This window comes from Oncorhynchus keta, chromosome 5 (genome assembly GCF_023373465.1).
Source record: "Oncorhynchus keta strain PuntledgeMale-10-30-2019 chromosome 5, Oket_V2, whole genome shotgun sequence".
NCBI classification, from domain to species: Eukaryota; Metazoa; Chordata; class Actinopteri; order Salmoniformes; family Salmonidae; genus Oncorhynchus; species Oncorhynchus keta.
The window spans coordinates 30,083,865-30,109,208 of NC_068425.1; the positions used below are offsets into that span (position 1 = coordinate 30,083,865).

Here is a 25,344-nt window from a genome sequence, read left to right on the forward strand (position 1 = left end):
AGTGGATGGTTGAGGAGGAGAGGGTGGTCTGTGTTAGACAGGCTACTGTTCCTCTGCTGTACTGAGTGCAGTGGTTGAGGAGGAGAGGGTGGTCTGTGTTGACAGGCTACTGTTTCTCTGCTGTACTGAGTGGATGGTTGAGGAGGAGAGGGTGGTCTGTGTTAGACAGGCTACTGTTTCTCTGCTGTACTGAGTGGATGGTTGAGGAGGAGAGGGTGGTCAGTGTGAAGGGTGGTCTGTGTTAGACAGGCTACTGTTCCTCTGCTGTACTGAGTGCAGTGGTTGAGGAGGAGAGGGTGGTCTGTGTTAGACAGGCTACTGTTCCTCTGCTGTACTGAGTAGATGGTTGAGGAGGAGAGGGTGGTCTGTGTGAAGGGTGGTCTGTGTTAGACAGGCTACTGTTTCTCTGCTGTACTGAGTGCAGTGGTTGAGGAGGAGAGGGTGGTCTGTGTTAGACAGGCTACTGTTCCTCTGCTGTCCTGAGTGCAGTGGTTGAGGAGGAGAGGGTGGTCTGTGTTATACAGGCTACTGTTCCTCTGCTGTACTGAGTGGATGGTTGAGGAGGAGAGGGTGGTCTGTGTTAGACAGGCTACTGTTCCTCTGCTGTACTGAGTGGATGGTTGAGGAGGAGAGGGTGGTCTGTGTTAGACAGGCTACTGTTCCTCTGCTGTACTGAGTAGATGGTTGAGGAGGAGAGGGTGGTCTGTGTTAGACAGGCTACTGTTCCTCTGCTGTACTGAGTGCAGTGGTTGAGGAGGAGAGGGTGGTCTGTGTTAGACAGGCTACTGTTCCTCTGCTGTACTGAGTGGATGGTTGAGGAGGAGAGGGTGGTCTGTGTTAGACAGGCTACTGTTTCTCTGCTGTACTGAGTGGATGGTTGAGGAGGAGAGGGTGGTCTGTGTTAGACAGGCTACTGTTCCTCTGCTGTACTGAGTGCAGTGGTTGAGGAGGAGAGGGTGGTCTGTGTTAGACAGAACAATCCAACACAATATGATCTGACACAATAGACTGCAGAAACTCTCCAGAGGCTGAGGGCCCTGAGGGGTAAAAGCACTGCACTATAAAGGGAATAGGGAGCCATTTGGGAGTCAGTCAGGTTGGTGTCTGGCCAGAGGCAGTAGAGTCAGACAGGTTGGTGTCTGGACAGAGGCAGTAGAGTCAGACAGATTGGTGTGTGGACAGAGGCAGTAGAGTCAGACAGATTGGTGTCTGGACAGAGGCAGTAGAGTCAGACAGATTGGTGTCTGGACAGAGGCAGTAGAGTCAGACAGGTTGGTGTCTGGACAGAGGCAGTAGAGTCAGACAGGTTGGTGTCTGGACAGAGGCAGTAGAGTCAGACAGGTTGGTGTCTGGACAGAGGCAGTAGAGTCAGACAGGTTGGTGTCTGGACAGAGGCAGTAGAGTCAGACAGTTTGGTGTCTGGACAGAGGCAGTAGAGTCAGACAGATTGGTGTCTGGACAGAGGCAGTAGAGTCAGACAGATTGGTGTCTGGACAGAGGCAGTAGAGTCAGACAGGTTGGTGTCTGGACAGAGGCAGTAGAGTCAGACAGATTGGTGTCTGGACAGAGGCAGTAAAGTCAGACAGGTTGGTGTCTGGACAGAGGCAGTAGAGTCAGACAGATTGGTGTCTGGACAGAGGCAGTAGAGTCAGACAGATTGGTGTCTGGACAGAGGCAGTAGAGTCAGACAGGTTGGTGTCTGGACAGAGGCAGTAGAGTCAGACAGATTGGTGTCTGGACAGAGGCAGTAGAGTCAGACAGGTTGGTGTCTGGACAGAGGCAGTAGAGTCAGACAGGTTGGTGTCTGGACAGAGGCAGTAGAGTCAGACAGGTTGGTGTCTGGACAGAGGCAGTAGAGTCAGACAGTTTGGTGTCTGGACAGAGGCAGTAGAGTCAGACAGATTGGTGTCTGGACAGAGGCAGTAGAGTCAGACAGATTGGTGTCTGGACAAAGGCAGTAGAGTCAGACAGGTTGGTGTCTGGACAGAGGCAGTAGAGTCAGACAGATTGGTGTCTGGACAGAGGCAGTAGAGTCAGACAGGTTGGTGTCTGGACAGAGGCAGTAGAGTCAGACAGATTGGTGTCTGGACAGAGGCAGTAGAGTCAGACAGATTGGTGTCTGGATAGAGGCAGTAGAGTCAGACAGATTGGTGTCTGGACAGAGGCAGTAGAGTCAGACAGGTTGGTGTCTGGACAGAGGCAGTAGAGTCAGACAGGTTGGTGTCTGGACAGAGGCAGAGGACAGCTGTGCCAGGTGTACTGTATGTGTGTCTCTTATGTACTTTGAGGATGTGTCAGTAGCTGCTACGGTTGTGTGTCTGTTTATGCCTTTCTGTGTGTGTGTGTGTGTGTGTGTGTGTGTGTGTGTGTGTGTGTGTGTGTGTGTGTGTGTGTGTGTGTGTGTGTGTGTGTGTGTGTGTGTGTTTCTACATGTGTGTATCTGTACCATGAGGATGCGTCGGTAGCTGTCCCGGTCGATGCCCCACAGCTTCATGTCAGTCTTGGCCTTGACGGTGGCGGCTCGGGGGGTCCCGTAGATCAGGGCCAGCTCCCCAAAGCTGCCCCCCTCCCCGATACTGGTCACCCACTCTCCGTTCACATATACCTGGAGAGAGAGACACACACACAGACAGACAGATACTGTGAGAGGGGCTCCGTGGGCTGTAACAGCCTCCCACAATACTGTGTGTGGGTAATGTGTGTAGCTCCATGGGCATATTGTTGGTCAACATAACACTTACTGTAAGATCATCATATTTCATCACATTTCACAGAAAAGGCATGATTGGACTGTCTGAACAAAAGTATCTATGGCCAATCAGAGAATAGGATCCTAATAATCCTGCAGCAACAGGACATGGGAATTATTGTGTTGCATTATCACATTTTGTAGGGGTTGATCCATTTTTAGTTAAGACAAACTCAAGCCTGGAAATGAGAAACTTCAGAAGCCTCTTTAAGATCCTACGTCCTTAGCTAGGACCAAGTGCTTTACCTGACCATGTGACCTGACCAGGACACAGTCCTAGTTCTAGTCCCCTTAGTCTGCTGCTGCCATACATGTTGGGCCGTGGCTATAGTCCACTCATATGAAACCAGGCCCTACTTGGAACTCTTTGTAGTGAGGTCATTAAGTGTGAGAAAGGCTGTGAGGGGTTAGTGTGAGGTTGAGGTGTGTGTGTGGTTAGGAAGAGGGGTTAGGGTGAGTGTGAGGAGGGGTGTGAGGGTGAGGGGTTAGGGTGAGGAGGGGTGTGAGGGGTAAATGTGAGGGGTTAGTGTGAGGTTGAGGTGTGTGTGTGGTTAGGAAGAGGGGTTAGAGTGAGTGTGAGGAGGGGTGTGAGGGGTTAATGTGAGGGGTTAGTGTGAGGGATTAGGGTCTCTAGTTACAGACAGGGCTCAGGGTAGAGGTGGACATGGGTGTGAACACGACTCCCTCATCGTGGATCATTACCCTCCATTATAGGGTCAAACACAGAGGTCCCTCCCTGACCGGACGGCTGTCTCCACTACACACCTCTCCTTCACTCCCCTCTTCTCTCTCCTTCACCCCCCTCTTCTCTCTCCTCCATCCCCCTCTACCTCATTTCTCCCCACATCTCTCCAGTTTCCCTTTCCAGCCCACTCACACCTCTACCTCCTTTCTCCCCACATCTCTCCAGTTTCCCTTTCCAACCCACTCACACCTCTACCTCCTTTCTCCCCACATCTCTCCAGTTTCCCTTTCCAACCCACTCACACCTCGACCTCCTTTCTCCCCACATCTCTCCAGTTTCCCTTTCCAGCCCACTCACACCTCTACCTCCTTTCTCCCCACATCTCTCCAGTTTCCCTTTCCAACCCACTCACACCTCGACCTCCTTTCTCCCCACATCTCTCCAGTTTCCCTTTCCAGCCCACTCACACCTCTACCTCATTTCTCCCCACATCTCTCCAGTTTCCCTTTCCAACCCACTCACATCTCTACCTCCTTTCTCCCCACATCTCTCCAGTTTCCCTTTCCAACCCACTCACACCTCGACCTCCTTTCTCCCCACATCTCTCCAGTTTCCCTTTCCAGCCCACTCACACCTCTACCTCATTTCTCCCCACATCTCTCCAGTTTCCCTTTCCAACCCACTCACACCTCTACCTCCTTTCTCCCCACATCTCTCCAGTTTCCCTTTCCAACCCACTCACCTCATTCGCCCTCCTCTCCCCTTCTGTTTCTCTCCCTTCACCCTCCCCTTTCAATCTACTTCATCCATATCTCTATATCTTGTTTCTTGTTCCCCCTGTTCCTCCTTACCCCAAATGTCCTCTTCCCCTCAATCCCCATCCCTCCATCTCTCCCCCCTCCTTGTTTCCTGGGTCTTAGCTCTGATGGCTGGACCCCCCTGAGCATTTGATCCCCTCTAAGCCAGAGGAAGGGACACTAAAAGCCTTCTATCTCTCCTATCTCTCTCTCCCTCCCTTCTCTCTCTCTCCGTCTGTGGTGTGTGTGACTTCCCTTTGATTAAGGGGTGATGGAGGTGGGAAAGCTGTGGTGGACTTAAACACCCTAATCTCTCACTCTTGCTTGGTCTCTCTCACACACAACCCAGAACTGCGGTCACTGGATGGCCTACTTAGCTCACACACACACACACACACACACACACACACACACACACACACACACACACACACACACACACACACACACACACACACACACACACACACACACACACACACACACACACACACACACACACACACACACACACACACACACACACACACACACACGGCCTCACAGAGCCCCTTTCAGTCCGCAGATACAGTTTCACCTGTTGACACACAATCCACTTGTTGACTTAATAACACTGAGAGAAGGAAAGAAGGAGGAGACAGATAGAGAAGAAGGGAAGGAGAGAGAGAGAGGGGGGGGAGATCTGAGAGTGGGATACAATCTTCACAGTGCTTCAAGAGGAGCACAGGTGAATGATCCCACAATGGTCCCATGGTCCACAGCTGGATGATCTCACAATGATCCCATGGTCCACAGGTGAATGATCTCACAATGGTCCCATGGTCCACAGGTGAATGATCCCACAATGGTCCCATGGTCCACAGGTGAATGATCTCACAATGGTCCCATTCCACAGGTGAATGATCTCACAATGATCCCATGGTCCACAGGTGAATGATCTCACAATGATCCCATGGTCCACAGGTGAATGATCCCATAATGATCCCATGGTCCACAGGTGAATGATCTCACAATGATCCCATGGTCCACAGGTGAATGATCCCATGGTCCACAGGTGAATGATCCCACAATGATCCCATGGTCCACAGGTGAATGATCTCACAATGATCCCATGGTCCACAGGTGAATGATCTCACAATGATCCCATGGTCCACAGGTGAATGATCCCATGGTCCACAGGTGAATGATCCCACAATGATCCCATGGTCCACAGGTGAATGATCTCACAATGATCCCATGGTCCACAGGTGAATGATCTCACAATGATCCCATGGTCCACAGGTGAATGATCCCATGGTCCACAGGTGAATGATCCCATTATGATCCCATGGTCCAGATGACATCCCTAACCGCATCCTCAGAGCATGCGCAGACCAGCTGGCTGGAGTGTTTAGGACATATTCAAACAATCCCTATCCCAGTCTGTTGTCTCCACATGCTTCAAGATGGCCACCATTGTTCCTGTTCCCAAGAAAGCTAAGGTAACTGAAATAAATGACTACCGCCCCGTAGGACTCACTTCTGTCATCATGAAGTGCTTTGAGAGGCTAGTCAAGGATCATATCACCTCCACCATACCTTACACCCTAAAACCCACAGTAATGTGCTTACCGCCCCAAAATATCCACAGATGATGCAATCGTCATCGCACTGCACACTGCCTGATCCCATATGGACAAGAGAAATATCTATGTCAGAATGCTGTTCATTAACTACAGCTCAGCCTTCAACACCATAGTACCCTCCAAATTCATCATTAAGCTCGGGGCCCTGGGTCTGAACCCCGCCCTGTGCATCTGGGTCCTGGAGTTCCTGACGGGCCGCCCCCAGGTGATGAAGGTAGGAAACAACATCTCCACTCCGCTGATCCTCAACACAGGGAACCCACAAGGGTGCATGCTCAGCCCCCTCCTGTACTCCCTGTTCACTCATGACTGCGTGGCCATGCATGCCTCCAACTCAATCATCAAGTTTCTAGATGACAACAGTAGTGGGCTTGATCACCAACAACGACGAGAAAGCCTACAGGGATGATGTGATCACGGACTTCAGGAAACAGCAGAGCGAGCACGCCCCCATCCACATTGATGGAGCCGCGGCGTACACATCACTGACATTCGGAAATGGTCCACCCACACAGACAGTGTGGTGAAGAAGGCATAACAGCACCTCTTCAACTTCAGGAGGCTAAAATTCAGCTTGGTCCCTAAGACCCTCACTAACTTTTACAGATGCACCATTGAGAGCATCCTGTCGGGCTGTATCACCACCTGGTACGGCAACTGCACCGCCCGCAACCACAAGGCTCTCCAGAGGGTGGTGCGGTCTGCCCAACGCATCACCGGGGGCAAACTACCTGTTCTCCAGGACACCTACGGCATCCGATGTCACAGGAAGGCCATAAAGATCATCAAGGACATCAACCACCAGATCCACTGCCTGTTCACCCTGCTGTCATCCAGAAGGAAAGGTCAGTACAGGTGCATCAAAGCTGGGACTCAGCGACTGAAAAAGGCCAGCAGACTGTTAAATAGCCATCACTAGCCGGCACACACTCGCTGTTTATTACCTATGCAATGTCACTTTACAAATTACCTCGACTAACCTGGCAACGCCACTCCTACATTGCACATCCTAATATTTATATATTTCTGAATTCCATTATTTTACTTGTATTGTTGTGTATCGTTAGATATTACTGCACTGTTGGCGCTAGGAACACAAGCATTTCACTACACCGCAATAACATCTGCTAAGCATGTGTATGTGACCAATAACATCTGCTAACCATGTGTATGTGACCAATAACATCTGCTAACCATGTGTATGTGACCAATAACATCTGCTAACCATGTGTATGTGACCAATAACATCTGCTAACCATGTGTATGTGACCAATAACATCTGCTAACCATGTGTATGTGACCAATAACATCTGCTAAGCATGTGTATGTGACCAATAACATCTGATAACCATGTGTATTTGACCAATAACATCTGCTAACCATGTGTATTTGACCAATAACATCTGATAACCATGTGTATTTGACCAATAACATCTGCTAACCATGTGTATTTGACCAATAACATCTGATAACCATGTGTATTTGACCAATAACATCTGCTAACCATGTGTATGTGACCAATAACATCTGCTAACCATGTGTATGTGACCAATAACATCTGCTAACCATGTGTATGTGACCAATAACATCTGCTAAGCATGTGTATGTGACCAATAACATCTGATAACCATGTGTATTTGACCAATAACATCTGCTAACCATGTGTATTTGACCAATAACATCTGCTAACCATGTGTATTTGACCAATAACATCTGATAACCATGTGTATTTGACCAATAACATCTGCTAACCATGTGTATGTGACCAATAACATCTGCTAACCATGTGTATGTGACCAATAACATCTGCTAACCATGTGTATGTGACCAATAACATCTGCTAAGCATGTGTATGTGACCAATAACATCTGATAACCATGTGTATTTGACCAATAACATCTGCTAACCATGTGTATTTGACCAATAACATCTGCTAACCATGTGTATGTGACCAATAACATCTGCTAACCATGTGTATGTGACCAATAACATCTGCTAACCATGTGTATTTGACCAATAACATCTGCTAACCATGTGTATGTGACCAATAACATCTGCTAACCATCTGTATTTGACCAATAACATCTGCTAACCATGTGTATGTGACCAATAACATCTGATAACCATGTGTATTTGACCAATAACATCTGCTAACCATGTGTATTTGACCAATAACATCTGCTAACCATGTGTATGTGACCAATAACATCTGCTAACCATGTGTATGTGACCAATAACATCTGCTAACCATGTGTATGTGACCAATAACATCTGCTAACCATGTGTATGTGACCAATAACATCTGCTAACCATGTGTATGTGACCAATAACATCTGCTAACCATGTGTATGTGACCAATAACATCTGCTAACCATGTGTATGTGACCAATAACATCTGCTAACCATGTGTATGTGACCAATAACATCTGCTAACCATGTGTATGTGACCAATAAGATTTCATTTAGTACACAGCTTTTCTTTTTTAATCTGTCCATCAAAGACATGAGGAGGGTTAGGGTGGGGCTGGATGGTCTGAGCTGGGTTGTCTTGGGCTAGGACATATTGAGGGTTATCATCAGTATGGATAAAGGGCTTGTCTTGGGCTAGGACATATTGAGGGTTATCATCAGTATGGATAAAGGGCTTGTCTTGGGCTAGGACATATTGAGGGTTATCATCAGTATGGATAAAGGGCTTGTCTTGGGCTAGGACATATTGAGGGTTATCATCAGTATGGATAAAGGGCTTGTCTTGGGCTAGGACATATTGAGGGTTATCATCAGTATGGATAAAGGGCTTGTCTTGGGCTAGGACATATTGAGGGTTATCATCAGTATGGATAAAGGGCTTGTCTTGGGCTAGGACATATTGAGGGTTATCATCAGTATGAATAAAGGGCTTGTCTTGGGCTAGGACATATTGAGGGTTATCATCAGTATGGATAAAGGGCTTGTCTTGGGCTAGGACATATTGAGGGTTATCATCAGTATGAATAAAGGGCTTGTCTTGGGCTAGGACATATTGAGGGTTATCATCAGTATGGATAAAGGGCTTGTCTTGGGCTAGGACATATTGAGGGTTATCATCAGTATGAATAAAGGGCTTGTCTTGGGCTAGGACATATTGAGGGTTATCATCAGTATGGATAAAGGGCTTGTCTTGGGCTAGGACATATTGAGGGTTATCATCAGTATGAATAAAGGGCTTGTCTTGGGCTAGGACATATTGAGGGTTATCATCAGTATGGATAAAGGGCTTGTCTTGGGCTAGGACATATTGAGGGTTATCATCAGTATGGATAAAGGGCTTGTCTTGGGCTAGGACATATTGAGGGTTATCATCAGTATGGATAAAGGGCTTGTCTTGAGCTAGGACATATTGAGGGTTATCATCAGTATGGATAAAGGGCTTGTCTTGGGCTAGGACATATTGAGGGTTATCATCAGTATGGATAAAGGGCTTGTCATGAGCTAGGACATATTGAGGGTTATCATCAGTATGGATAAAGGGCTTGTCTTGGGCTAGGACATATTGAGGGTTATCGTCAGTATGGATAAAGGGCTTGTCTTGAGCTAGGACATATAGAGGGTTATCAACAGTATGGATAAAGGGCTTGTCTTGGGCTTGGACATATTGAGGGTTATCATCAGTATGGATAAAGGGCTTGTCTTGGGCTAGGACATATTGAGGGTTATCATCAGTATGGATAAAGGGCTTGTCTTGAGCTAGGACATATTGAGGGTTATCATCAGTATGGATAAAGGGCTTGTCTTGAGCTAGGACATATTGAGGGTTATCATCAGTATGGATAAAGGGCTTGTCTTGGGCTAGGACATATTGAGGGTTATCATCAGTATGGATAAAGGGCTTGTCTTGGGCTAGGACATATTGAGGGTTATCATCAGTATGGATAAAGGGCTTGTCTTGGGCTAGGACATATTGAGGGTTATCATCAGTATGGATAAAGGGCTTGTCTTGAGCTAGGACATATTGAGGGTTATCATCAGTATGGATAAAGGGCTTGTCTTGGGCTAGGACATATTGAGGGTTATCATCAGTATGGATAAAGGGCTTGTCTTGGGCTAGGACATATTGAGGGTTATCATCAGTATGGATAAAGGGCTTGTCTTGAGCTAGGACATATTGAGGGTTATCATCAGTATGGATAAAGGGCTTGTCTTGGGCTAGGACATATTGAGGGTTATCATCAGTATGGATAAAGGGCTTGTCTTGGGCTAGGACATATAGAGGGTTATCAACAGTATGAATAAAGGGCTTGTCTTGAGCTAGGACATATTGAGGGTTATCATCAGTATGGATAAAGGGCTTGTCTTGAGCTAGGACATATTGAGGGTTATCATCAGTATGGATAAAGGGCTTGTCTTGAGCTAGGACATATTGAGGGTTATCATCAGTATGGATAAAGGGCTTGTCTTGAGCTAGGACATATTGAGGGTTATCATCAGTATGGATAAAGGGCTTGTCTTGGGCTAGGACATATTGAGGGTTATCATCAGTATGGATAAAGGGCTTGTCTTGGGCTAGGACATATTGAGGGTTATCATCAGTATGGATAAAGGGCTTGTCTTGGGCTAGGACATATTGAGGGTTATCATCAGTATGGATAAAGGGCTTGTCTTGGGCTAGGACATATTGAGGGTTATCATCAGTATGGATAAAGGGCTTGTCTTGGGCTAGGACATATTGAGGGTTATCATCAGTATGGATAAAGGGCTTGTCTTGGGCTAGGACATATTGAGGGTTATCATCAGTATGGATAAAGGGCTTGTCTTGGGCTAGGACATATTGAGGGTTATCATCAGTATGGATAAAGGGCTTGTCTTGGGCTAGGACATATTGAGGGTTATCATAAAATCACATATTACTAGACACTAATACCACAAAGTGGAATGTCCCAGTACACACTGAGGCATTTGTGTGTGGGCTTGCGTGCATGTGTGTGCTGCACTAGCATGTGTGTGTGTGTGTGTGTGTTTCCGCGTGCGCATACTTTGTTTGTGGCGTTAACACCAGCAGCAATATCACTTCTCCCCCAGTCAACGGTAGATTTACATTCTGCCTAATGAGAGACATCTTCACCACAGTTTAATGGACCCTACACTACGATGGGAGGTTTCACACACACACACACATACAGCACTGAGCAGAGCGCTCTGTTTTAAGTTGGAAGGGAGCGAGAAAGAGAGATAGATAGAGAGCAAGAGATAGATAGATAGTGGGAGAGAGAGAGAGAGAGAGGTGGAGAGAGAGAGAGGTGGAGAGAGAGGGAGGGAGGTGGAGAGAGAGGGAGGGAGGTGGAGAGAGAGGGAGGGAGGGAGAGAGAGAGAGAGGTGGAGAGAGAGAGAGGTGGAGAGAGAGAGAGGGGGAGAGAGAGAGAGGTGGAGAGAGAGGGAGGGAGGTGGAGAGAGAGAGAGAGAGAGAGAGATAGATAGATAGATAGATAGATAGATAGATAGATAGATAGATAGATAGATAGATAGATAGATAGATAGATAGATGTGGAGAGAGAGGGAGAGTTGGAGAGAGGGGGAGAGGGAGGGAGAGCAAGAAAGAGAGATAGCGGGATAGAGAGAGATAGATAGAGAGAGGGAGGGAAAGATAGAAATAGGTAGAGTGATAGGGAGAGAGAGAGGTGGAGAGAGAGAAAGGTGGAGACAGAGAGAGAAAGAGAGGGAGGGGAGAGAGAGAGGTGGAGAGGTGGAGAGGGAGAGAGAGAGAGGTGGAGAGAGAGAGGTGAAGAGGGAGGGAGAGAGAGAGAGAGAGGAGAGAGAGAAAGGAGAGAGAGAGAGGGAGGTGGAGAGGGAGAAGGAGAGAGAGAGGTGGATGGAGGGAGAGGGAGAGAGAGAGGAGAGAGAGAGAGAGAGAGAGAGAGAGAGAGAGAGAGAGAGAGAGAGAGAGAGAGAGAGAGAGAGAGGTGGAGAGAGAGAGAGAGAGTGAGAGAGAGGTAGAGAGGGGAGAGAGAGAGGGAGAGAGAGAGAGAGAGACGAATAGAGAAATAGTGGAGTATAAAGAGAGAAACAGAGAGCCTCAGCACTGAGCCACATCTCTGAAGTCTTGGCTGGGATGGGTGCAGGCTGACAGGGCTTGGCTGGGATGGGTGCAGGCGGACAGGGCTTGGCCTGGGGAGTGGATGTTCCAGATTCTCTGGTGGCAGCCAGAATGTGATGCTGATCCCCAGCCAGCCACCTCTGGGAGCACAGCTATGATATGATAGAGGACTGATACTGCTGCTTATTTCAGGGGGACGAGGAGAGAGAGGAGAGAGAGGAGAGGGTTATGTAGCTCACATATCCATAGGATAGGGAGGGAGTAAGGGGGGGAGGTGATTGGGTGTGGTGGGAGACATTTAGATTCTGTCAGGGAGCAATGTTGAAGGAACATTGTGTGTGTGTGTGTGTGTGTGTGTGTGTGTGTGTGTGTGTGTGTGTGTGTGTGTGTGTGTGTGTGTGTGTGTGTGTGTGTGTGTGTGTGTGTGTGTGTGTGTGCGCGTGTGCATATGGGAACAACTGCCCCACACACAATGACTTATGTAATAATACGGAAGAAGAAAAGAACAAGACATAATTTATGAAAATGAAGTTACCATATCACAGAGGAACTACTTTAAAATGGTGTAAGAACAAGTAAACAAGAGAGACAGAATGAAACAAAAGAGGGGAAAAGATAAACAGAGGAATGTACTTCCACTAGAATGCCTCCATTGAGTCACTATCTTCCTTATCAGGTCTTTAAAACAGAACCCTCAGGGATTTACACGGTAGATAGCAGAGGGAGTTGTGCTTGTGTTTAACCATCTACAGGAACAACTGGGTTGTCTTCATTAGGCACCAAATGAAGAAAATAAACAGACTGGAACAAGTCAGTTGTACAACTGAACACATTCAACTGAAATGTGTCTTCCGCATTTAACTCAACCCCTCTGAATCAGAGGGGTGCAGGGGGACTGCCTTAATCGACATCAGTGCACGGGAACAGTGGGTTAACTGCCTTGCTCAGGGGCAGAACGACTTTGTCCCCTTTCGGTTACTGGCCCAACTCTCCTACCCGCTAGGCTACCTGCCGCCGAGGGACTATACCTGGATTTGTACAATGCTCTTTTTCATTTTCCGTTGCAGAACATTTTAGAATGTTTTGCTACGATGTGCACTAATGAACATAACCTTTCTCCACAGTCATGGCTGCCGTCACCATTCCAGTTCACTCCAAAATCTAAAGGTTGTCAGACAATTTGAGAACACAAAAGTAGTCTAATGTCAAGATGAGTCTTCATCCTTCACCATCAATCCCAAATTAAAGAATAAATCAACTGTGCCACTGCTGATCTTTCCCATTCCCTTTAATGTTGTCCCAATGGTAGGTAGATCTGCTGTATCAGGGCTCTCTCTCTCTCTCTCCTCTCCTCCACTCCCTTATCCCTCTCTCTCTCCCCCACCCCTTCTCTTTCTCTCTCCCTCTCCTCTCCTCCACTCCCTTATCCCTCTCTCTCTCTCCCTCTCCTCTCCTCCACTCCCTTATCCCTCTCTCTCTCTCCCTCTCCTCTCCTCCACTCCCTTATCCCTCTCTCTCTACCCCACCCCTTCTCTCTCTCTCTCCCTCTCCTCCACTCCCTTATCCCTCTCTCTCTCTCTCTCCCTCTCCTCCACTCCCTTATCCCTCTCTCTCTCTCCCTCTCCTCCACCCCTTATCCCTCTCTCTCTACCCCACTGCTTCCCTCTCTCCCTCTCCTCTCCTCCACTCCCTTATCCCCCTCTCTCTCTCTCCCTCTCCTCCACTCCCTTATCCCTCTCTCTCTCTCCCTCTCCTCCACCCCTTATCCCCTCTCTCTCTCTCTCTCTCTCTCTCTCTCTCTCCCTCTCCTCTCCTCTCCTCCACTCCCTTATCCCTCTCTCTCTCCATCTCCTTCACCCCTTATCCCTCTCTCTCTACCCCACTGCTTCTCTCTCTCTCCCTCTCCTCCACTCCCTTATCCCTCTCTCTCTCTCTCTCTCTCTCTCTCTCTCTCCCTCTCCTCTCCTCCACTCCCTTATCCCTCTTTCTCTCTCCATCTCCACCCCTTATCCCCCTCTCTCTACCCCACTGCTTCTCTCTCTCTCTCCTCTCCTCCACTCCCTTATCCCCTCTCTCTCTCTCTCTCTCTCCCTCTCCTCTCCTCCACTCCCTTATCCCTCTCTCTCTCTCCATCTCCTTCACCCCTTATCCCTCTCTCTCTACCCCACTGCTTCTCTCTCTCTCCCTCTCCTCCACTCCCTTATCCTCTCTCTCTCTCTCTCTCTCTCTCTCTCTCTCTCTCTCCCTCTCCTCTCCACTCCCTTATCCCTCTCTCTCCCTCTCTCCGCCACTCCCTTATCCCTCTCCCTCCCTCTCCTCCACTCCCTTATCCCTCTCTCTCTCTCCCTCTCCTCCACTCCCTTATCTCTCTCTCTCTCCTCCGCTCCCTTATCCCTCTCCTCCACTCCCTTATCCCTCTCTCTCCCTCTCCTCCACTCCCTTATCTCTCTCTCTCTCCTCCACTCCCTTATCCCTCTCTCTCCCTCTCCTCCACTCCCTTATCCCTCTCTCTCCCTCTCCTCCACTCCCTTATCCCTCTCTCTCCCTCTCCTCCACTCCCTTATCCCTCTCTCTCCCTCTCCTCCACTCCCTTATCTCTCTCTCTCTCTCCTCCACTCCCTTATCTCTCTGCTCCACTCTCTTATCCCTCTCTCTCCCTCTCTCTCCACTCATCCATCCATCTCTGTCTGGGTCTGACTGGGCTCTCTGATACGCTCGGTGGAGCTCGACCACCCGGACCAGTAGGTAGACCTGCTGTATCAGGGCACCATCGCCCCAACCCTCTCCACCACCCCTTCTCTTTCTCTCTCCCTCTCATTCACACCTTATCCCTCTCTCCTCTCTCTCGCTCAGCGGAGCTCACCCACCTGGACCCAGTCCTCTCTGGTTACCTTACGTCTCCTCTCCTTCCCTCTCCCTTCATCGTAAACCGATAAGGTCGTTTCCTGTTTGATTTTCCATCTGTTTTTTTATCTTTTTTTATCTCTCCACTTAACTCTATCTCTTTGTCGCTTCGGGTTCCTAAAACAAAAAGGTGTTCTGACTGTTGTCATTGTGTGGCGTTCAGAGCGTGTCTGGGCCCCACACTAGCGTGACCAGACCGCAAGTCAATGAAGTCAGAAAAGACCCCAGGCCAGTGCTCATCATCATTTAACACAAACAGCAGTACAGTTGACCAATGTGAGAAGTAGAAGTAGGAAGATATGTGTGGGGTAGAGGTAGGAAGGTATGTGTGAGGTAGAAGTTGGTTGGTCTGTGTGAGGTAGAGGTAGGAAGGTATGTGTGAGGTAGAGGTAGGTTGGTCTGTGTGAGGTAGAGGTAGGAAGGTATGTGTGAGGTAGAGGTAGGAAGGTATGTGTGAGGTAGAGGTAGGAAGGTATGTGTGAGGTAGAGGTCGGTTGGTCTGTGTGAGGTAGAGGTAGGAAGGTATGTGTGAGGTAGAAGTCGGTAGATCTGTGTGAGGTAGAGGTAGGAAGGTATGTGTGAGGTAGAGGTAGGAAGGTATGTGTGAGGTAGAGGTAGGAAGGTATGTGTGAGGTAGAGGTAGGAAGGTATGTGTGAGGTAGAGGTCGGTTGGTCTGTGTGAGGTAGAGGTAGGAAGGTATGTGTGAGGTAGAAGTCGGTAGATCTGTGTGAGGTAGAGGTAGGAAGGTGTGTGTGAGGTAGAGGTAGGAATGTATGTGTGAGGTAGAGGTAGGAAGGTATGTGTGAGGTAGAGGTAGGAAGGTATGTGTGGGGTAGAGGTAGGAAGGTATGTGTGAGGTAGAGGTAGGAAGGTATGTGTGAGGTAGAGGTAGGAAGGTATGTGTGAGGTAGAGGTAGGAAGGTGTGTGTGAGGTAGAGGTAGGAAGGTATGTGTGAGGTAGAGGTAGGAAGGTATGTGTGAGGTAGAGGTAGGAAGGTATGTGTGAGGTAGAGGTAGGAAGGTATGTGTGAGGTAGAGGTAGGAAGGTGTGTGTGAGGTAGAGGTAGGAAGGTATGTGTGAGGTAGAGGTAGGAAGGTATGTGTGAGGTAGAGGTAGGAAGGTGTGTGTGAGGTAGAGGTAGGAAGGTATGTGTGAGGTAGAGGTAGGAAGGTATGTGTGAGGTAGAGGTAGGAAGGTATGTGTGAGGTAGAGGTAGGAAGGTATGTGTGAGGTAGAGGTAGGAAGGTATGTGTGAGGTAGAGGTAGGAAGGTGTGTGTGTGTGGGGTAGAGGTAGGAAGGTATGATGATTTTTCCTTCTCAAAAGAGGGATGATTTTCTTGTCTCTCTCTCGTCTTTCCAATGAGAACTGGAGGTCTTTCCAATGAGAACTGGGGGTCTTTCCAATGAGAACTGGAGGTCTTTACAATGAGAACTGGAGGTCTTTCCAATGAGAACTGGAGGTCTTTACAATGAGAACTGGAGGTCTTTCCAATGAGGACTGGAGGTCTTTCCAATGATGACTGGAGGTCTTTCCAATGAGGACTGGAGGTCTTTACAATGAGAACTGGAGGTCTTTACAATGAGAACTGGAGGTCTTTCCAATGAGGACTGGAGGTCTTTCCAATGAGAACTGGAGGTCTTTCCAATGAGAACTGGAGGTCTTTACAATGAGAACTGGAGGTCTTTACAATGAGAACTGGAGGTCTTTCCAATGAGAACTGGAGGTCTTTACAATGAGAACTGGAGGTCTTTCCAATGAGAACTGGAGGTCTTTCCAATGAGGACTGGGGGTCTTTCCAATGAGAACTGGAGGTCTTTACAATGAGAACTGGAGGTCTTTCCAATGAGAACTGGAGGTCTTTACAATGAGAACTGGAGGTCTTTCCAATGAGGACTGGAGGTCTTTCCAATGATGACTGGAGGTCTTTCCAATGAGGACTGGAGGTCTTTACAATGAGAACTGGAGGTCTTTACAATGAGAACTGGAGGTCTTTACAATGAGAACTGGAGGTCTTTACAATGAGAACTGGAGGTCTTTACAATGAGAACTGGAGGTCTTTCCAATGAGAACTGGAGGTCTTTACAATGAGAACTGGAGGTCTTTACAATGAGAACTGGAGGTCTTTACAATGAGAACTGGAGGTCTTTACAATGAGAACTGGAGGTCTTTACAATGAGAACTGGAGGTCTTTACAATGAGAACTGGAGGTCTTTACAATGAGAACTGGAGGTCTTTCCAATGAGAACTGGGGGTCTTTCCAATGATAACTGGAGGTCTTTCCAATGAGAACTGGAGGTCTTTCCAATGGGAACTGGAGGTACTCGTAGAGAAGTTTGGTTAACACTGCTTTATTAACCCTTATTTGACCAGGTAAGGTGACTGAGAATGACCTGGGGAGTTGTAGGGGAGTGGAGAGGGGAGGAATGAATAAGCCAATGGGAAACTTACATCCACTTCTCCTTGGTCAATCACATAGAAGTTGTCTCCTTCATCACCTGTAGAGGAAAGAGTAAGAGAAGTGTGAGAGAACATATAATGGTTGAGCTTACACACATGCATGCACACACACAGGCAGACAGACACAAACACACTTTGTCCACCACCACAAACACTTCCAGGGAAATCCAATAAGAACGCAAGCCAGAAGTTCTTAAATTTGGGAACCTTGTGTTCCCCCCCCATGTCTCTCTCTCTCTCTCTCTCTCTCTCAGAAAGGGAGCTATACCCATCTGTCTCCCATCTGTACGCATGTATGTGTGTAACTATGTGTGTGGGTGGGTGGGTGGGTGGGTGGGTGGGCGTGCGCGTGCGTGTGTGTGTAACTATGTGGGTGTATGTGTGTGTGTAACTGTGTGTGTGTGTGTGTGTGTGTGTGTGTGTGTGTGTGTGTGTGTGTGTGTGTGTGTGTGTGTGTGTGTGTGTGTGTGTGTGTGTAACTATGTGGGTTTGTGTGTATGTGTGCGTGTAACTATGTGTGTGTGTGTGTGTATGTATGTGTAACTATGTGTAACTATGTGTGTGTGTGTGTAACTATGTGGGTGTGTGTGTGTATGAGTGCGTGTGTGTAACTATATGTGTGTGTCTGTATGTGTAACTATATGTGTGTGTGTGTGTGTGTGTGTGTGTGTGCGTGCGTGCGTGCGTGCGTGCGTGCGTGTGTGTGAGTGTAACTATGTGTGTGTGTGTGTGTGTGTGTGTGTGTATGTGATTGAGAAGTTGAAAGGCTGGAGGATCCCCGTGCTGAGGGTTCACAGGAGTTCATACAGCTAATTAATACTGTGTGTAGAGGCTAGAGTTGTTCATCACACACATTTATCACTGGAGAGGGGAGAGAGGTTCGGGACTGTGTCCTCTCTGTCCCCTCCATCCAACCTGCTTCAACCTGGCCCGCCTTCTTCAGCTCCCTCTCTCCCTCTTTCATCTCATCTCTCTCTGTCTTTCTTTCATTCCCTCATTCTCTCACTCTATCTCTCTATTCTCTCCACTCTTCCTGTCTTTTATCACCTGGGCTGTGAACTCTTTGTTTTCCCTTCTAGCAGAACCCTGAGCCCCAAGACCGCAGGCAAATATTTGACAGAGACACACACAAAATTGAGCGCGCATACACACACACACACACATTCATGCACAGGTACACACACACACACACACACACACACACACACACACACACACACACACACACACACACACACACACACACACACACACACACACACACACACACACACACACACACACACACACACACACACACACACAGGTCGATGCACTCCAGCACACACAGTAAGAAAGACCTTGTTTCAACATAGGGGAAGTGTAACAAGCATTGCTGCCAACGTTCTTTGACTGTCTTCAAAAGGACTACATCCCCGGGCTCACGTTTGCTTTGTGTCACCTGGCTAGAATGCTGTATGTACACCGACGACTGAGGAATTACCAGTCTTTACAGCAAACAAACTGTTCCTGTGAGGTTGTATTGACTCTTTTGATATACTGTGTAGGCCTGTACTTGTACCGATGTAGGATCTTAATTTGAGCCAGTTTGCTACAGCAGGAAAATGATCCTGCTGCAACAGGAAATGTGAATTAATACATGGTTTATAATTAATGGACCTTTTTGTTGGGGTTGACACATTTTTCATAAGGGAAAATCAAATCAGAAATTTCAAAGTGGAAATTACAAACTTCAGAAGCCATTTTAAACCTCAAATACCACTACAAGTTCTACATTTCCTGCATTGCATTATCCTGCAACACTGTGATCAAATTAAGATTCTTCATCCGTACTTTTTACTTAAATACTGTCGTAAAATTTGAGTTTTAAGATCTGCCTGAGCCTCTTCTCTGACATGGTGTGTTCTTGCTGTTGTGTGAGAGCTGGGGTCATTTGAGGGCATTTTCAACCTCAAATCACAGCAAATAGAAAGTGTTTTTGAAACTAGCCTAGACGTGAACATTAGAAGGTGTCTTCCTTATGCGCCTGCCCAGACACAGATTCCTTGGTAACACCGACGGGGTTGATCCTACATTTGAAATGCAGCAGATTAAGATGAGCTAGGCCACGGTAAGGCTAGGTCACGGTTAGGCTAGGTCACGGTTAGGCTAGGCCACGGTAAGGCTAGGTCACGGTTAGGCTAGGTCACGGTTAGGCTAGGCCACGGTAAGGCTAGGTCACGGTTAGGCTAGGTCACGGTTAGGCTAGGTCACGGTAAGGCTAGGTCACGGTTAGGCTAGGTCACGGTTAGGCTAGGCCACGGTAAGGCTAGGTCACGGTTAGGCTAGGTCACGGTTAGGCTAGGCCACGGTAAGGCTAGGTCACGGTTAGGCTAGGTCACGGTTAGGCTAGGCCACGGTAAGGCTAGGTCACGGTTAGGCTAGGTCACGGTTAGGCTAGGCCACGGTTAGGCTAGGTCACGGTTAGGCTAGGCCACGGTTAGGCTAGGCCACGGTTAGGCTAGGTCACGGTTAGGCTAGGTCACGGTTAGGCTAGGCCACGGTTAGGCTAGGTCACGGTTAGGCTTGGTCACGGTTAGGCTACGGTTAGGCTAGGTCACGGTTAGGCTTGGTCACGGTTAGGTTACGGTTAGGCTAGGCCACGGTTAGGCTACGGTTAGGCTAGGCCACGGTTAGGCTAGGCCACGGTTAGGCTAGGTCACGGTTAGGCTAGGTCACGGTTAGGCTAGGCCACGGTTAGGCTAGGCCACGGTTAGGCTACGGTTAGGCTAGGCCACGGTTAGGCTAGGCCACGGTTAGGCTATGGCCACGGTTAGGCTAGGCCACGGTTAGGCTAGGCCACGGTAGGCTAGGCTAGGCCACGGTTAGGCTAGGCCACGGTTAGGCTACAGTTAGGCTAGGCCACGGTTAGGCTAGGCCACGGTTAGGCTACGGGCCACGGTTAGGCTAGGTTAGGCTAGGCCACGGTTAGGCTAGGCCACGGTTAGGCTAGGCCACGGTTAGGCTAGGCCACGGTTAGGCTAGGCCACCATGTTACATCAGGATAACAGTTTAGTCATACCTGGATAGTCCATTATATACACTGACTGTAAAAAACAGCCTTCCTAATATTGAGATGCACCTCATTTTCCCCTCAGAACAGCCTTAATTCATCAGGACATGGACTCTTCAAGGTGTCGAAAGTGTTCCACAGGAATGCTGGCCCATGTTGACTCCAATGCTTCCCACAGTTGTGTCAAGTTGGCTGGATGTCCTTTGGGTGGTGGACCATTCTTGATACACACAGGAAACTGTGTGGAAAAACCCAGCAACACTGCAGTTTTTGACACTGGTGCGCCTGATACCTACTATCATACCCCATTCAAAGGCACTTCAATCTTTTGTCTTGACCATTCACCCTTTGAATGGCACACAGACACAATCCATGTCTCAGTTGTCTCAAGGCTTAACAATCATTCTTTAACAGTAATGTACTGTAGTAATGTACTGTAGTAATGTACTGTAGCTAACACAGCAGCTGGGATGCTCTCTCTCTCTTCCTCTGTCTCCCTTCCCCACTGCCTCGCTCTCTCTCTGTCTCCCTTCCTCACGACCTCGCTCTCTCTCTGTCTCTGTCTCCCTTCCCTACTGCCTCTCTGTCTCCCTTCCCCACTGCCTCTCTGTCTCCCTTCCCCACTGCCTCTCTCTGTCTCCCTTCCCCACTGCCTCTCTCTGTCTCCCCTTCCTCACTCTCTCTCTCCTTCCCCACTGCCTCTCTCTGTCTCCCTTCCCCACTGCCTCTCTCTCTCCCTCTCCTTCCCCACTGCCTCTCTCTCTCTCCCTTCCCCACTCCCTCCTCTCTGTCTCTTGTCTCCCTTCCCCACTGCCTCTCTCTGTCTCCCTTCCCCACTCTCTCTCTCTGTCTCCCTTCCCCACTGCTCTCTCTGTCTCCCTTCCCCACTGCTCTCTCTCCCTTCCCCACTGCCTCGCTCTCTCTCTGTCTCCCTTCCCCACTGCCTCTCTCTGTCTCCCTTCCCCACTGCCTCTCTCTGTCTCCCTTCCCCACTGCCTCTCTCTCTCCCTTCCCCACTGCCTCTCTCTCTGTCTCCCTTCCCCACTGCCTCTCTCTCTCTCCCTTCCCCACTGCCTCTCTCTCTCCCTTCCCCACTGCCTCTCTCTCTCCCTTCCCCACTGCCTCTCTCTCTCCCTTCCCCACTGCCTCTCTCTGTCTCCCTTCCCCACTGCCTCTCTCTGTCTCCCTTCCCCACTGCCTCTCTCTCTCTCTCCCTTCCCCACTCGCTCTCTCTCTGTCTCCCTTCCCCACTAGCCTCTCTCTCTCTCCCTTCCCCACTGCCTCTCTCTGTCTCCCTTCCCCAATGCCTCTCTCTCTCTCTCCCTTCCCCACTGCCTCTCTCTGTCTCCCTTCCCCACTGCCTCGCTCTCTCTGTCTCCCTTCCCCACTGCCTCTCTCTCTCTCTCTCCCTTCCCCACTGCCCCTCTCTCTCTCTCTCTCTCCCTTCCCCACTGCCTCTCTCTCTGTCTCCATTCCCCACTGCCTCTCTCTGTCTCCCTTCCCCACTGCCTCTCTCTCTCTCTGTCTCCCTTCCCCACTGCCTCTCTCTCTCTCCCTTCCCCACTGCCTCGCTCTCTCTCTGTCTCTGTCTCCCTTCCCCACTGCCTCTCTGTCTCCCTTCCCCACTGCCTCTCTGTCTCCCTTCCCCACTGCCTCTCTGTCTCCCTTCCCCACTGCCTCTCTCTGTCTCCCTTCCCTACTGATTCTCTCTCTCCCTTCCCCACTGCTCTCTCTCTCTCCCTTCCCCACTGCCTCTCTCTCTCTCCCTTCCCAACTGCCTCTCTCTCTCCCTTCCCCACTGCCTCTCTCTCTCTCCCTTCCCCACTGCCTCTCTCTCTCCCTTCCCCACTGCCCTCTCTCTCTCTCCCTTCCCCACTGCCTCTCTCTCTCTCCCTTCCCAACTGCCTCTCTCTCCCTTCCCCACTGCCCCTCCTCTCTCTCTCTCTCTCTCTCCTTCCCCACTGCCTCTCTCTCTGTCTCCATTCCCCACTGCCTCTCTCTCTCCCTTCCCCACTGCCTCTCTCTCTGTCTCCCTTCCCCACTGCCTCTCTCTCTCTCCCTTCCCCACTGCCTCCTCTCTCTCTCTGTCTCTGTCTCCCTTCCCCACTGCCTCTCTGTCTCCCTTCCCCACTGCCCTCTCTGTCTCCCTTCCCTACTGCCTCTCTCTCTCCCTTCCCCACTGCCTCTCTCTCTCCCTTCCCCACTGCCTCTCTCTCTCTCCCTTCCCCACTGCCTCTCTCTCTCCCTCCCCCACTGCCTCTCTCTCTCCCTTCCCCACTGCCTCTCTCTCTCCCTCCCCCACTGCCTCTCTCTCTCCCTTCCCACTGCCTCTCTCTCTCCCTTCCCCACTGCCCTCTCTCTCTCCTTCCCCACTGCCTCTCTCTCTCTCCCTTCCCCACTGCCTCTCTCTCTCTCCCTTCCCCACTGCCTCTCTCTCTCTCCCTTCCCCACTGCCTCTCTCTCTCTCCCTTCCCCACTGCCTCTCTCTCTCTCTCCCTTCCCCACTGCCTCTCTCTCTCTCCCTTCCCCACTGCCTCTCTCTCTCCCTTCCCCTGCCTCTCTCCTTCCCTTCCCACTGCCTCTCTCTCTCTCCCTTCCCCACTGCCTCTCTCTCCCTTCCCCACTGCCTCTCTCTCTCCTTCCCAACTGCCTCTCTCTCTCTCCCTTCCCCACTGCCTCTCTCTCTCCTTCCCCACTGCCTCTCTCTCTCCCTTCCCCACTGCCTCTCTCTCTCCCTTCCCCACTGCCTCTCTCTCTCCCTTCCCCACTGCCTCTCTCTCCCTTCCCCACTGCCTCTCTGTCTCCCTTCCCCACTGCCTCTCTCTCTCCCTTCCCCACTGCCTCCTCTCTCCTTCCCCACTGCCTCTCTCTCTCTCCCTTCCCACTGCCTCTCTCTCTCTTCCCTTCCCACTGCCTCTCTCTCTCTCCCTTCCCCACTGCCTCTCTCTCTCTCCCTTCCCAACTGCCTCTCTCTGTCTCCCTTCCCCACTGCCTCTCTCTCTCTCTCTCCCTTCCCCACTGCCTCCTCTCTCTCTCTCTCCCTTCCCCACTGCCTCTCTCTGTCTCCCTTCCCCACTGCCTCTCTCTCTCCCTTCCCCACTGCCCTCTCTCTCTGTCTCCCTTCCCCACTGCTCTCTCTCTCTCTCCCTTCCCCTGCCTCTCTCTCTCTCTCCCTTCCCCACTGCCCTCTCTCTGTCTCCTTCCCCACTGCCTCTCTCTGTCTCCCTTCCCCACTGCCTCTCTCTCTCTGTCTCCCTTCCCCACTGCCTCTCTCTCTCCCTTCCCCACTGCCTCGCTCTCTCTCTCTCCCTTCCCCACTGCCTCTCTCTCTCTCCTTCCCCACTGCCTCTCTCTGTCTCCCTTCCCCACTGCCTCTGCTCTCTCCCTTCTGCCTCTCTCCTCTCCTTCCCACTGCCTCTCTCTCTCCCTTCCCCACTGCCTCTCTCTCTCCCTTCCCCACTGCCTCTCTCTGTCTCCCTTCCCCACTGCCTCTCTCTCTCTCTCCCTTCCCCACTGCCCTCTCTCTCTCCCTTCCCCACTGCCTCTCTCTCCCTTCCCCACTGCCTCTCTCTCTCCCTTCCCCACTGCCTCTCTCTCTCTCCCTTCCCCACTGCTCTCTCTCTCCTTCCCCACTCCTCTCTCCTTCCCCACTGCCTCTCTCTCTCTCCCTTCCCCACTGCCTCTCTCTCTCTCCCTTCCCCACTGCCTCTCTCTCCCTTCCCCACTGCCTCTCTCTCTCTCCCTTCCCACTGCCTCTCTCTCCCTTCCCCACTGCCTCTCTCTCTCTCCTTCCCCACTGCCTCTCTCTCTCTCTCCCTTCCCCACTGCCTCTCTCTCTCTCCCTTCCCCACTGCCTCTCTCTCTCCCTTCCCCACTGCCTCTCTCTCTCCCTTCCCCACTGCTCTCTTCCCCACTGCCTCTCTCTCTCCCTTCCCCACTGCCTCTCTCTCTCTCCCTTCCCCACTGCCTCTCTCTCTCCCTTCCCCACTGCCTCTCTCTCTCCCTTCTGCCTCTCTCTCCTTCCCCACTGCCTCTCTCTCTCTCCCTTCCCCACTGCCTCTCTCTCTCCCTTCCCCACTGCCTCTCTCTCTCCCTTCCCCACTGCCTCTCTCTCTCCCTTCCCTACTGCCTCTCTCTCCTTCCCCACTGCCCTCTCTCTCCCTTCCCCACTGCCTCTCTCTCTCTCCCTTCCCCACTGCCTCTCTCTCTCTCCCTTCCCCACTGCCTCTCTCTGTCTCCCTTCCCCACTGCCTCTCTCTCTCCCTTCCCCACTGCCTCTCTCTCTCTCCCTTCCCCACTGCCTCTCTCTCTCTCTCCCTTCCCCACTGCCTCTCTCTCTCCCTTCCCCACTGCCTCTCTCTGTCTCTCCTTCCCCACTGCTGCCCTCTCTCTCTCCCTTCCCCACTGCCTCTCTCTCTCTCCCTTCCCACTGCCTCTCTCTGTCTCTCCCTTCCCCACTGCCCTCTCTCTGTCTCCCTTCCCCACTGCCTCTCTCTCCCTTCCCCACTGCCCCTCTCTCTGTCTCCCTTCCCCACTGCCTCTCTCTCCCTTCTCCACTGCCTCTCTCTGTCTCCCTTCCCCACTGCCTCTCTCTCTCCCTTCCCCACTGCCTCTCTCTGTCTCCCTTCCCCACTGCCTCTCTCTCTCCCTTCCCCACTGCCTCTCTCTCTCCCTTCCCCACTGCCTCTCTCTCTCCCTTCCCCACTGCCTCTCTCTCTCCCCTTCCCCACTGCCTCTCTCTCTCTCCCTTCCCCACTGCCTCTCTCTCTCCCTTCCCCACTGCCTCTCTCTCTCCCTTCCCCACTGCCTCTCTCTCTCTCCCTTCCCCACTGCCTCTCTCTTCTCTCCTTCTTCCCCACTGCTCTCTGTCTCCCTTCCCCACTGCCTCTCTCTCCCTTCCCCACTGCCTCTCTCTGTCTCTCCCTTCCCCACTGCCTCTCTCTCTCTCCCTTCCCCACTGCCTCTCTCTCTCTCCCTTCCCCACTGCCTCTCTCTCTCTCC

The 25,344-nt window shown here is 50.6% G+C and overlaps 1 protein-coding gene and 1 long non-coding RNA gene across 2 annotated transcripts in view; one reads left to right on the top strand and one right to left on the bottom strand.

Annotated features, from left to right (window-relative positions):
- LOC127930119 (cAMP-dependent protein kinase type I-beta regulatory subunit-like) overlaps positions 1-25,344 on the bottom strand; it is a gene marked incomplete at its 5' end in the record, with an annotated part of 160,991 nt that overhangs the window by 68,593 nt on the left and 67,054 nt on the right. Inside the window, 2 exons of the mRNA XM_052519511.1 lie at positions 2,447-2,605; positions 17,283-17,329. Coding sequence (XP_052375471.1) covers positions 2,447-2,605; positions 17,283-17,329 — 206 coding nt within the window. The remainder of the gene's footprint in view (positions 1-2,446; positions 2,606-17,282; positions 17,330-25,344) is intronic.
- Positions 15,259-16,303, top strand: LOC127930123 (uncharacterized). Its single transcript, XR_008136861.1, has 3 exons — positions 15,259-15,288; positions 15,389-15,602; positions 15,653-16,303. It is a non-coding gene; the product is annotated as an uncharacterized LOC127930123 (long non-coding RNA).